At 40.3% G+C, this 12,508-nt stretch overlaps 2 protein-coding genes across 8 annotated transcripts in view; one reads left to right on the top strand and one right to left on the bottom strand.

Moving 5' to 3' along the window:
* Positions 1-10,462, bottom strand: part of VPS13C (vacuolar protein sorting 13 homolog C) — a 192,168-nt gene extending 181,706 nt beyond the window's left edge. For 2 of the 5 annotated variants that reach the window (XM_027828023.3, XM_037910913.2), the window contains exons 1-4: positions 10,246-10,462; positions 7,403-7,446; positions 2,559-2,601; positions 1,574-1,669 (exon numbers count right to left, since the gene is read on the bottom strand). In XM_027828023.3, coding sequence (XP_027683824.2) covers positions 1,574-1,669; positions 2,559-2,601; positions 7,403-7,446; positions 10,246-10,345 — 283 coding nt within the window. In that variant the 5' untranslated portion in view covers positions 10,346-10,462. The remainder of the gene's footprint in view (positions 1-1,573; positions 1,670-2,558; positions 2,602-7,402; positions 7,447-10,245) is intronic. The other 3 variants (XM_043524467.1, XM_037910916.2, XM_043524468.1) reach the window with 2 other exon arrangements.
* A 2-nt stretch (positions 10,463-10,464) lies between these two features.
* LOC114020815 (C2 calcium-dependent domain-containing protein 4C) overlaps positions 10,465-12,508 on the top strand; it is a 33,373-nt gene continuing 31,329 nt past the window's right edge. For 2 of the 3 annotated variants that reach the window (XR_006284549.1, XM_037910917.2), the window contains exons 1-2: positions 10,465-10,764; positions 11,985-12,227. The gene's annotated coding sequence lies outside the window, so the exon portion shown is untranslated. The remainder of the gene's footprint in view (positions 10,765-11,984; positions 12,228-12,508) is intronic. The other variant, XM_043524469.1, reaches the window with a different exon arrangement.

The raw sequence follows: 12,508 nt of genomic DNA, 5'->3' as shown, positions 1-12,508 counted from the left end.
ACTTTTTCTATTTTTATCTATTTAAATTTTCCCAGTTGCGGGAAATTATGAAGGGGCATTAGACAATTATTTAATAACGGTATATGTTGAGATTCAAAAAATTGAAACTTAAACCACAAATTGTCAATATCACATGTCAAACAATACTAAATAAATATGCTTAAATCAAACTAAGAATTTCTCAAGCAGCATTTTTCTGATTTCGCCTACTTATAAATTTCAGTTATCACTGATGAATATGCTTTTTCGTCAGCTTGTGAGTATAGAGAAATCACCGTTTTTCAACATTTACGATAAAAATCTAATCTTTCCAAACTTATTTATGGCATTTTGAAGCGCAACAAACAAGACAACAAAATTCAACTTCTGTGAATCCTTCTTTCAATGGCTCACAGGTCTTACACTATGCAACATAGCTGGAGGACTTCACAAGGTCCACAAGTCCTTCTCGATACTCTGACTTAAGTTCCACCCAGAAGCCTGCAGAATTGGCAACTCATATGAATCTCTCAGATACAAGATCCATGTGCCATCAAACACAGCTATTTCTATTTCTTTTGAATTCCTCATGCACCAGACCCACTAAATCATGGAGCTTCTAAAGTTCTATGAGAAAAGTAAGGATAATGGAACTGACAAACTTACTAATCTTACCAGTTGCACCTGGTAGGTTTATGAAATCAATGAGACAGTTCTGATTTAAGAGAATTAAAACTCTTCCATTGAAGTGCAGCTGGTAAAAAATTAGACAGTGCAGGTTATAAATTCTATTAAACCAGCATTTTCGGATCTAGGAATTACTGATTTTCCTGTCAAGATGAGAACTTTTAAGTTTCATAAGACCACTAATGTAGATAAGGTTCATGGAAATTAACCACGTCCTCAGAGAAAAAAGGCAAGATCAAGAAGCATATCATTTTCAATGGTTAGAAGTTAGACAAGATTTCCTGTAAAAGAATAAATTCATAGCCCTTGTCTACATTAGAACTTACTTCAGTATAACTTACTTCGCTCGGGGTATGAATAATCCACGCCTCTGAGAAATGTAAATTATACTGACCTAAGCGCCAGTATAGACAGAGCTTCTCCCGCTGACATAGCTACTGCCTCTCGTGGAAGATGGAATAATTAAGCCGACGGGAGAGCTCTCTCCCGTCAGATTAGAATGTCTTCACCAGAAGCACTTCAGCAGTGTAGCTGCAGCGCTGTAGCGTTTCTAGTGCAGATGTAGCCTAAGTCTAATAAACTAGTCCATTCTGAAAAAAACCTACAGAAGACAGAATAAGCAAGTTTAAGAGGGTTTATGGTTCACAAGTTGACAAAGGATAGGGAAGCAAATGTAGGGACAAGGTAGTCTGTAAAAGCATCAAGTTTCTTCACTTGCCAATATTTGGCTAAAAATAAAATTATTCTAATAATGTTTCTCTCTGGAAACAATGTGTAAGTGAGTAATTTACATTAGTTAACAGTTCCATTTTGTACTCATCCATATAGCATCATCTGATAGTAGTAGTTTTACTCCTCTTGCACCATGAATTATTCTATTTCACTATAATTTGATGACATTACTTACTTGCTCCAGGAACAATGAGTAGATATAAGCCTTCTAGAGTTGCAACCACTGCCTCACCATACAGATTCTTCCAAGGAATCTTCAGAGTAAGTTTATCTAAACAGACCAAAATACAATTCACATTCAGCTTCTTCTGCTACAAAGCAAAAAACTGAATAAGCCTAGAGCTTAATTTAGTTTGCACTAAATTTCAAATACTGAAAAATATTACTGATACTGTAAGATAAAGCAGGCCTTTAGCAGATGTTCACTTTTGGTTACCTCAGTGGCACATGAGCATTTCTAGTTTTGGTAACTTCTGAGAAGTACATCACTTCACTTTTCCAGAGACCCCAATGCCTCAAGCTATATAAGCAGTGGCAACCACTAAAAAAGGACTAAAATTGGGGTGGGTGGGGAGTTACTCAGAAATAGACAATGCTGTAATACCTTGGGCCTGGGAACAATTTTTAAAAGCAATTTAAGTGATAAGAACATATGAAAAAATAAATGTAACATTAAAGATCTGTGTTCAGGTTCAAACATCTCCATATCAGAGGTTTGGACCATTACCAAAGCATATATTTCTGCAATGGGTTCTATACTGCAGCACAGTGATTACTACCAGGAATAATGTACCTAATATATATGAAAAGAAAACGTTTTCAAATTCAGCTTGTCCAAACCAGATCTCAGGTTTGACCCCACATATCTGCTAGCAAGATCCCTACTGACAGGTTTTTCAGGAATGACATGTCGGTATGCTAGAACAGGATTTTATTGTCATTCAGGAAAGATTTCAACACTTGCTATGGAATCAATGTTAAGACATCCACACAGCAAGTCAGTCATGGAAATCAAGCACTCAAAGATCTGTTTAAGGGAACTCTAAGGAAAAGGAAACTTGAGAGCAAGACAGTTTAGCATTAAGACTTACACTTTAACTTCCTCTTCAGAGTGAAAGCTTAGGTTAACCCAGCTTGTGTAGTAAGAAGTATTTACTTACCTATTTGCCCAACCTTAACTTTAAAAGGCACATCCAGTTCACTCTGTAGGGAGAAAAATAATAGTATACCCATTAAATTTCAGAGCTATCATCTACTTTTAAGATCAGCTCATTCTGCTGTAGAAACCAGGGTATCCTAACAATCTTAGGACAGATTTTCAAGTTATTTTTCTTTGACAAGGAAATTTTGCCTTATGCAAAAATATTCCTTCAGACTGAGACAATGGCGTAACAGTGATAATTGTGAAATTACAAACTAGGAAATTACTGTGACAAACTCAAAATAAACTTCCATCAAGTACTGTAGATTATAATAGTTAAAATGAGGTTCATAAAACTTAAGACCAAGCTAATTAGTTACAACTAGGAATATGTGGCAAAGAGAGGTTAAAAATCAGATATTTTCCCAATAGACAGATCTTTAGGGCACAAAAAAAGGTAGAATCTAAATTACTTGTTATGTACGTTTGTGTATATATATACACACCCCTCAGTATGACTTGCAACATATAAAGTTATTAGCATAACCTTTTTTTCTTTAAAGATAAATAATGCTCTCAGCAAATGCCAACAGAGCTAGTTTTTCAAGTCACTCAAAAAAAAAAAAAATCACTTTTCTATACAAAGGTTAAGGGTAGCCATCAAATCCAAGAAGTAAGTTTCTGCAAAAAAGGTGAACTTGCTCTAGTGTAATCTGAATAATTTAGACAAAACATACACATGAAAACACTTAAAACGTGCTTTAAGTTAAGTATTTGATTAAATCCCATTTACTTCTGAATCTTAGCATGCCCTTTCCTAAACAGAGATGCTTTCTTGAACTGAAGCCTCAGTGAAGAGAAGAATCCCCACACACAATGTGGAAGTTGGTAAGTGGCAAATCTCAAATATATTAGTTGATTAAAATCAGAGTTGACAGGACCCAGGATTTATTCTTTCTGAAAGGTCAGAAACTGAATGAGCAACCTCTATACACTAAAGCCCTAATCATAAAACTGATTCGGGGGGCAGATCCCTGTACCCATGTGGGTCAGCTTACAATATCATGATCTAAAGAAGTCATTTAAGTTCTAAATAAATGTATTTTATAAAAAGTTATAAAATAAGTTTATAGTGAAATTTTCTTCTGTAAAGTTGACACTGCATAGCTTAGAAAATAATTAGACTGACAGGAACCTGGTTATAAAATAGTCTCTATTACTGAAAATGGGGTATTAAATAACTTATTATATAAATCTGTGATACCCACAACCTTCACTATTCACTCACAAGCTCAACTATTCACACAAGAAAAAACAGCACTATTGGCTTATATTTTGTGGTATTTAAAAGGAAGAAAAATATTTTCCTCAGCTTTCCAGTAGTTAGGGCACTACCCTAGGCCTTGCAAGACCCAGGTTCAGGTCCCTGCTCCACCACAGGCTTCCTGCTCAACCTTGGACAAGTCATTTAGGTGGCAGTCTGTTCCTCAGTGCCCCATCAGTAAAAGGGGGAGAAAAGCACTTCCTTACCTCATAGGGGTATTGTACGATAAATACATCATGAAGCGTTTTGAGATCTACTGATGAAAATCACTAAATAAGAGCTAGGTGTAATAATATTAATATAGCAAAGACAAGTTTGACACAAAACTCCCTGCAAATTATCAAGGACTGAGCAGACCCATAAAGCCATACAAGGAAGATATACTACCGTTCACTCAGGACAGTTTATTAACCACAGTCAAGAACCTAAGCTACAAAGTAGACAGTGAAACAAATACCAACACCACTTAATAGAGGGACCAAATGCATCTAAGATTTAATCATACTCATTCAAATTCATTTTAACTAAACCAAAATATAACTTCTTCTAGTCTACATTAAAAGAAAGATTTGCCAGCTTTGGGGCATGTCTTAACTGACATGGGGTTTCTTTCACTTCCCAATTAGTTTCTGAAACTCCTTACTACTCTGATGCTTTTTAATGAATCATATCAATTACTAGATTCAGGAGCCTGGGGGGTATTCTCAATCTCAAAGATTAAATACAAGCAATCAAACTCATCTCTACAAAGGAGACAGATGTTAGCCACCTCTCCCCACTGACTGGGAGACAGATGCTAGAGCCCTGGCTCCCTTTACAATTTGGTAAGAAAAAGCAAAGAAACTCCTCAAAGAAGTAGCTCCACCCCCAATCAAGAAACAAAGTATCTGGTTTAAAACTTACCAACTTGTATTTGGTGTAAACAAAAGCAAGATGTTAACTGTTTCTTACTGAAATCACTATGGGTCCAAAATTAAGATAATGGGCTTTTAGAGAGATGAGTTTTAAATAAGAAAAAACCCTCAATTTCTTGAATAGATAAAAAACAAGATAGCATGGAAAACTAAATATCAGTGTAAATAAACAGCCGTGAACAAAATCCCTGTTTTGATTATTGCAAAGAAGAGTCAATAACATTTTAAAATTGACCACTGACAGAAATCTATTGCAACTCATTCTTACTTCATCTGTTTAAAAAGCAATCAAAAGGTCTGGAATATTTTAATTCCTTCATGTTATATATGCATATTAACACTGAGATTCACTGTGTACTTGAAGTCCCATAAGAAAATGTGTGTACTTCCTATACACTGTGCTTTTAAAGTTTATCCCTTTCTGCTGAGTGGCCATTCCTTCCTAAGAAGGCTGCATGTTATAAGTCATCTGTTCAGAAAGCTCAATTTAAAGCTTTTCCATCAGCTTTATTTTTTATAAAAAAAATCTTATTTTTAATGTATGAAAAGGAGCATGAGTGAATAAAGTTAATTATACACATCACTCATTATTTTCTCACCACACAGGAAGCTATCATCCCATGTTTGGTATTGTGTTTGTGCTAGCAGTGTTCCACTTCCCTATTGTAATGCCACTGTTAGTCTCCTCTTCCCACTCTCTTTTTTCTTATGACTATTTAAATTTCAAATAGTTACATTTGTAACTATAATTAAAAGGGACAAGCTTTAAAATACCTGTTTCACTGATCTACAGTCCTATAACTGAACATGCAGTTCAAACCTAACCTGCATTTCCCATACCTACCTTTTGAAACCTTTCATTTACTATTGCTCCAATCCACCATGAAGCCTAAAGGTCACTTTTAGGTCTCTCTAATTTGTTTTACTTTTCTTTCAGCCCTTATTCTGTTACTAATTACATGACAACACATCTTGCCTTGGGAACACTTTTGTTAGTACTTGAACTGTAAAGCAGAAGTTCTGTTTAACCATGATCTTGTACTGTAAGTACACTAAAGAAGAACCCACAACAGTTAGCATAAGGGCTCTATTATACGTAGGATCTGTTGAATCTCTTGAAAGCAAGTGGAATGGAGTATCTGCTCTCTTCTGAGACAAGGTAGAACAGCACTTTGTAGTACTGATAATTTTGTTACATGAAATGACCAACCTAAAGTATGACAGAAACCAAATGCTAAGCAATTGTGTTAAATCTAATCCAAGTATTAAATCTATAACAGATCAGTTCCACACAGATTACATTAATATTGGAGAATGTTCCACTATTACCCTACTGCATACAAAATCGAATATATTCATTAAACACCATCCATTTCTTACAATACAGATTGCCACAGGCAGGCCCAAGTACTGTCTATTGGGCTCATATTTCAAGTAGTGCTTGTCAAGGGAGCATTAGGTAGTGGTTACAGGCAGAGCAGAAGGCCAACAGGACTAAAACAGACGCTATTTTTCAAATAGCAGTTTTGATGTGGTCCTTGAATTGAAACTCTTAGAATGTATCAATTTGAATACATATTAAAGATCCCAAAGTAGGTAGCTGATTAAGAGTAATAATTTCCAAACACATCATAAGTAACATTTTCTTACAGACAAAAAAACATTTAAATGTTTAACAAAACATTTTTTATTTTTATGTATTGGACTGGCATTTCTTTCAGCTAGGAAAGAAATGATTTCGGTGTTATTTTCCTACATACAATAAAACCTATGGCTATAGAAATTTCCAAAGAGCAATAACATGCTTTATTAGTGTTACATTTCAGTTACTACAATTTTTCCTAGGCCTCTATATCAAATCCAATAGTGAAAAGCTGCCCACCTGCAAAGGCACAAGCTGAACTGACCAGCCCAGGTGCTTCAGCGACACATGCAACACCTACTTAAGTGGCCAGTCCCCATTCATGCCAGAAAAGAAAAGCTAGTTACTCTGTTAGAGTGATACAGAAAGTATCTGAAGTATTTTCTCAATACTGTGTAGGTTATCATCATCTTTGGCAGAACTTTGCTAGAGGCATATTATAGATCCTGCAGTGGGATTCACTCCGTACTACATAAATATCTGTGAGAACACCTACCAAGTAAAACTGGTCTGAGTATTTGCTCAGTTATAGAAATTGTTTGGAGTCAGCACAGGCACAAGGACCCACCCTTGCAGATCCACATGCAGGAGAAAAGCCTGGGTTTTAACTATTCAAAATGTAATGACTGTAGATGTCAAAATAAAGTAGTTCATTATATTCATTTGTTATGGAACGGGAGTAAGAATTTACAACAAGATGGTAAGAGTAGTCTACAAGTGCAATTTGTTTTAAATCATCTTCAAAAAAGGTATGTCAATACCATTCATGTGACGGGCAGAGATGCTGGAGGGTGAGACTGAAATCTTGTTTTTCTTATCCTTTCAAGCTTCTATGTATTACTGTTGCACCAGAACTCAAATATGAATAATAAAGATTATAAAAATCAAATTCCTAAGTCATTAGTTTTATACAATATGGCTTGGTCATTGCAACCCATAAAAAAAGCATCCTAAAAAGCAACTGATTATATTAAGATACTTACCAGCGCATTCTCTTTTATCTGCAAGTTATCTAGTGCCACGTTACCTACAAAGCAGAAGATTAAAACTATCAATACTCCTGTAAATAAGTAGGACTACAGTATTATTTAACAAAATAGGAAGAGGCATTTTTTCTGAGATTGGGGGTAGAGGGACATCAATAACTCCGATATCACTGGAGAAATTAAGTATTGCAAAAGGTATATATGTGACAGGGGTTTGTGTGTGTGTGTGAGTTACTATTTTTGTTTTAAAAGATAACATAGTAAGAGAAAAATATTAGGTTTTTTTCAGTTTGTTTACTTTCTTCATTTGACAGCACTGAGTATGTTAGTTGCACTAAATCGTCTACATAGTCTCTCGATGTCCCTTGTTTTACTGGGTCTTTTAACAATAGGAAAAGAAACACATTTAACAAAAATATATGAATTGTAAAAAAAAATCACAAAATTTGCCTGGGCATCCTGGGACGATTAGTTCCTGTAACTATTGTAAACTTATTCAAAAATTTGCTAGATTTCAAACACTTGTTGCTATTCATACTCCATTTGCCTTAGGCATCAGAATTGAAGTATCATTCCCAAATGAGAGTTGGAGGCTCAAAGGATTACATAATAATGATGGAAACATACATAACCAGCTTCCCTGTATTGTATTTACATGCATGGCTTACAACAAATATGCCTTTAGCAATCAGTAAGTTTGCAGGCATACAGCTTTTACCACTGCAACAAGGGGGGGAAAGTGTGCAGCTAAGCAAAAAAAAAAAAAGGGGGGGGGGGCAGGGGAATTGTTCCTTTTACGTTTCTAAGACTTTTTTTTTAAGTATTAAACTCCTTACAGCAGGAGTTCCATCCATTTTATTGGCCCAATAAAGCACCACACATAGTATAAGCACAGAAATAAACACAGAGGATAAGTTATGTGATGCTGGTAAGCCAAGTGCCAGCTCTGGCCAAGGCATAGGAATCAGATGAGAACTGACAACTCACAGCTGGAAGCCAGGCAAATTCACTTGTGTATTAGTATAGATCAAAGTGACTATTAAGTATATAGGAATGTATGTGGTGTTTAACTTCATGAAAACTAATGGGATGCTGCAGGCATTATTTTCACTTATATGTATCCTGATAGAATGTAAGAGCAAACATTTACACCCCTATAACTAAATAGCTCATCAAACCAGAAAGCCTTGTGTAATGCAACTAATGGTCTCTAACAAGAAGATGTTAAATCCTGTTCATTAAACACAAGTGATCCATTGCATGAGATCAAGGACCAAAGACTTTAAGCGCATTCCTTCCCCCTCCCTCCACACAGTGAAGAAGAGACCTGCGTGAGAACTGCTACTGTTAGCTTGGTTTCTTTGAGAAGCTGTAAATACGGCCACAAGGAAAAACTTCGTCTCTGGACTGCTTGGATTCTAAACTGGCAGAACAACCAAATGAGAAGATGAAGATCCCCAAAGTTACTTTGAATAGCCCTAATGACTTTTGGGAAACTTGCAGTTCAATAAAACTCTGCTACCTTTTGGAATTATAGAGAATGCCTCACTCGTATGTATAACCTCTCAATAACTCTCATTCCCTTTTCTTAGCTAATAAACCTAAGTTAGTTTACTATAATATTGGCTACACAGCATTGTGAGAGAGCTAGTATGCAAATTGACCTGGGTAAGTGACTGGTCTCTTGGGACTGGGTGTAATTTGGAATATTTGAAATTTCTGGTGTATGTGACCATTTATCCTGGGCGGCAGGATAGACTGGATTGTCTAAGGGGACTATCTGTGACTCCATTATAAAAGACTATTGTAATACTTTAGGAGTTACTGGCTTGGTGAAGTCTAATCAGAGACCATACTACCAGTTTGAAGTGTCTGCCCTGAGGCAGGCACTCACTGTCATAAGCCACACCAGAAAGAGTGACAAGTTATTTCAGACATTGTTACGGTAAGGTTTTAAAATGTTCAATTCCAATTCAATTCTACCAAGTTAATGTCCACAGTACTGTCCCCCAAATATATCAGGTGCTGCTCAGCAGCTCAGACCTCATCCATCTCCCAGCCATTGCAACACCCTGCATATGTACAACCAACTTTCTTCTGCCAACACAACATAGTTCCTCTAATGCTCCCAAGACTAGCTGATTTAAAGAAGTACTTGTTTTGCTTGCTGGCTTAATGATCTCATTGTCCCTCCTCTCAGTCAGCTTCTTGCTTCAGACCAGCCCAACAGAGCAAACAACTCACTGCAAAAGGTACCACCCTAAACCAGAATTTGCTTTGTAGGGTTTGTTTGTTTTTTGGGTTTTTTTCGGGGAGGCTTCCGGTATCGGCCGCTGTGTGTCTCACCTACAATGTTAATTTCCTCTTGCAGCTGGGGCCGACGGGGGAGAATGATTCTGAATTCCTCTCTAGACCCTGCACCCCTACCCAGCTCCCACCCGCGGGGAGAACATGCCAAAACCAGGCATCCCAAAACTTATCCTCCGCTCTCACCCCTTCCCCCCATTTGCAAACACCAAGCTCCAGGGCCTGGCTGCCCGGGCTTGGCGGAGCGGGGGACACCTGGGGCGCTGGCTGCACCCCACCCCAGTAACTCGACACCCCGGTGACAGAGCAGAACCCCTGCCTCGGGCGCTGTCCAGCGCGAAGGGAGGCAGCCCGGCCACAGGCCCAGCCCGTGCGGCGGCCGCGCTGGGGGAGGGGCCCGCCCAGGCAGGGTGGGGGTTTAACGGTCGGAGCCCGTGCAGACAGCGCTGGGGGCAGCATCCCACGCCAGGGTGAGGGCTAACGGCAGACCGGCCGGAGCCGGGGCGCGCTCACAGGCCCCGCCCCGCGCTTACCCCCCCAGATGCCCAGCTTGAGCTGAGACTTGTTGAGGTTCTCCACGTAGTCGCCCAGGAAGCGGTTGAGCAGGTCCGCCACCACCGACTCCAGCACCATGGCGGCGGGCACGGGAGCACCCTCAGGGTCAGCCGGGAGGTGGGGGCACGGGACGGAAGCCTGGCGCGCACCTGGCAGCGCCCTGCTGTCATGTGACTGGCGGAGGGAGGGGGCGGGTCCTCGCCGCAGCCAGCGCGTGACGGCGTCGTGGAATCGGCTGCCAGCTCTCGGCCGCCAAGTCACTCACAGCGTCGCGAGGCCTCGCGCGAGCCTGGCCGGTCCGCAAGGGGTGGGGATCCCCCCTCCCGCCCGACAACCAGAACGGGGCCCCCATGGCCCCGCACCCATCCCAGCGCAGCCTCGGTATTGCGCACGGCCCGGGGAGCCGGGGTAATGGGCCGCCCCCGCCGGGGAAGGACGGGGTCTCCTGCCCTGACGCTGGGCGGAGCGCGGCCCCCACATCTCGCTCCCCCGGACAGGTAGGTTTGTGGGGGCTTGGAGCGGAGAAAAGGCTGCCGCAGGGCGAGGCGTGTTCAGAGCGTGGGGCCCCTCATCCTGAGCTCGCAGAGAGAGGACAGAGCCATCCCACCCCCCGCCCCAAGGGCGAGCTCTTTGGGGTGTCCATGTACGAAGGCAGCCTGTCAGTTTCAGCAGCTAAGCTCATCACTTGCTGGTTGTCGTGGTATTGTTTGTGTCAAGTCAATGGGGTCAGATTCTGTAAACAAAGTCCCTTCTGCAAAGACAGAGGGTGGTCACTTCACTGGCTGCCTGCCCCCTCTAATGTAGATTCACGGATGGCACATTTCAAGGAGGTAAAGGGCAAATGTATGAATAATAGGCGTCAAAACATATTTCAGACACACCATCTCACAGTACTTCATTTATGATTCCAGATCACAGGGCATCACACTCTATAGGGCTCTGCATAGTTACTGCTTCGATTGAACCAAATGAGCCCAACCCATGAGCCCTGATTAGGCACCAAATAAGGAACGTTCCTTAAAATGGACAAATGGTCACCATATATAGGGTCCATCTACAAACACAGAAAAATTCTTATGACCCTATAGCAGCTTTTGTGGAAAATAATGGGAATTCATCTTCCACCATGAAATCTAATCCCATTTTAACTGAAGATTGCAGGGACACAGAATGACAGATTTTATGACTGCAGGTGGCACACCTACTCCTTGTTCATATAACAGTTCAGCCACAAGCCCTGATGCACCTGCACTTTAGGTACTCCAAACTCAGCACTCTGTCATATCCCTTTATTGTTTATATTACATTAACTCCCTGTATGTGTTCAGGCATACAGAAGGAAACCAACCCTGCCCCAAAGCACTAACAGTCTTGAAAACCATTAAGGATGGGAGAAAGATACAATGTACCGAGCAAGTGGTCAGGGTGAAGATTGGTCAGGCCCTATTACTTGCATTTGATTTTTTTTAAAATATATACATCTCCTCAGTTAACCTCTATTAATCATTATTAGTTGGCTTACTTGTAAACTTAAAGGTAGGTATGAGAGATTTGTAGGTGAGGGAGAGTTATGAATGTACGTGAGCCTTACAAAGCCGCTCAGGGTGGATTTTGTGTGTGTGTGTAATTTCCTAAATTTAAAAAAAAAAAAAAAAAACCTGATAAAACTAATTCCATCACATACAGTTATATTGACATCCATGTGGTTCATCAACAGGGTTGGAAGCTTTAGATCCATCACACGAATTCTTGACTCTTGAGCTAACGGAGTAACTAACAGCAGTGGTAAGCCATCATTCTCTACATGAACCATCACTAGAGAAGGATGACACATCTCCATTGAGTTTCACAGATATTTGCTGACAGCAGAGGAATGTGAGACACTGGAATACTGGGTTCAGTTCCAGGCTCTGGAGAGGAGCATGCTCTAGTTGGCACACTCTTTTCTCTCCTGTTGCCCGTAAGTGTGACCTCTTTTGCCCAGTCCCTTTGAACCTGTCCCAGTCTTCCTTATCCCAGTCTTCCCTGTCTCCAGGGACTTCTTGCCCCTCTTCCAGCCCCATTTCCCAGCCAGTTCTAGTCTCCCGTAATGGTCCTCCCCAGCCCTCCTGTTTTACACACAGACCCTCCCCCTCCTTGTCTAGCCAGTTCCTATTGCCCTCATTCCCCACAAGTCCTCCTTCTCTTCCTGCACTGTCTCTTCTCCTACAAGTGCTCAGGCAACCCTGTTCCATGCCCTTC

The sequence above is a fragment of the Chelonia mydas genome, chromosome 10, assembly GCF_015237465.2.
Source record: "Chelonia mydas isolate rCheMyd1 chromosome 10, rCheMyd1.pri.v2, whole genome shotgun sequence".
NCBI classification, from domain to species: domain Eukaryota; kingdom Metazoa; phylum Chordata; order Testudines; family Cheloniidae; genus Chelonia; species Chelonia mydas.
The sequence above is the reverse complement of the archived record's forward strand: the minus strand, read 5'-3'. Positions and strand labels throughout refer to the sequence as shown.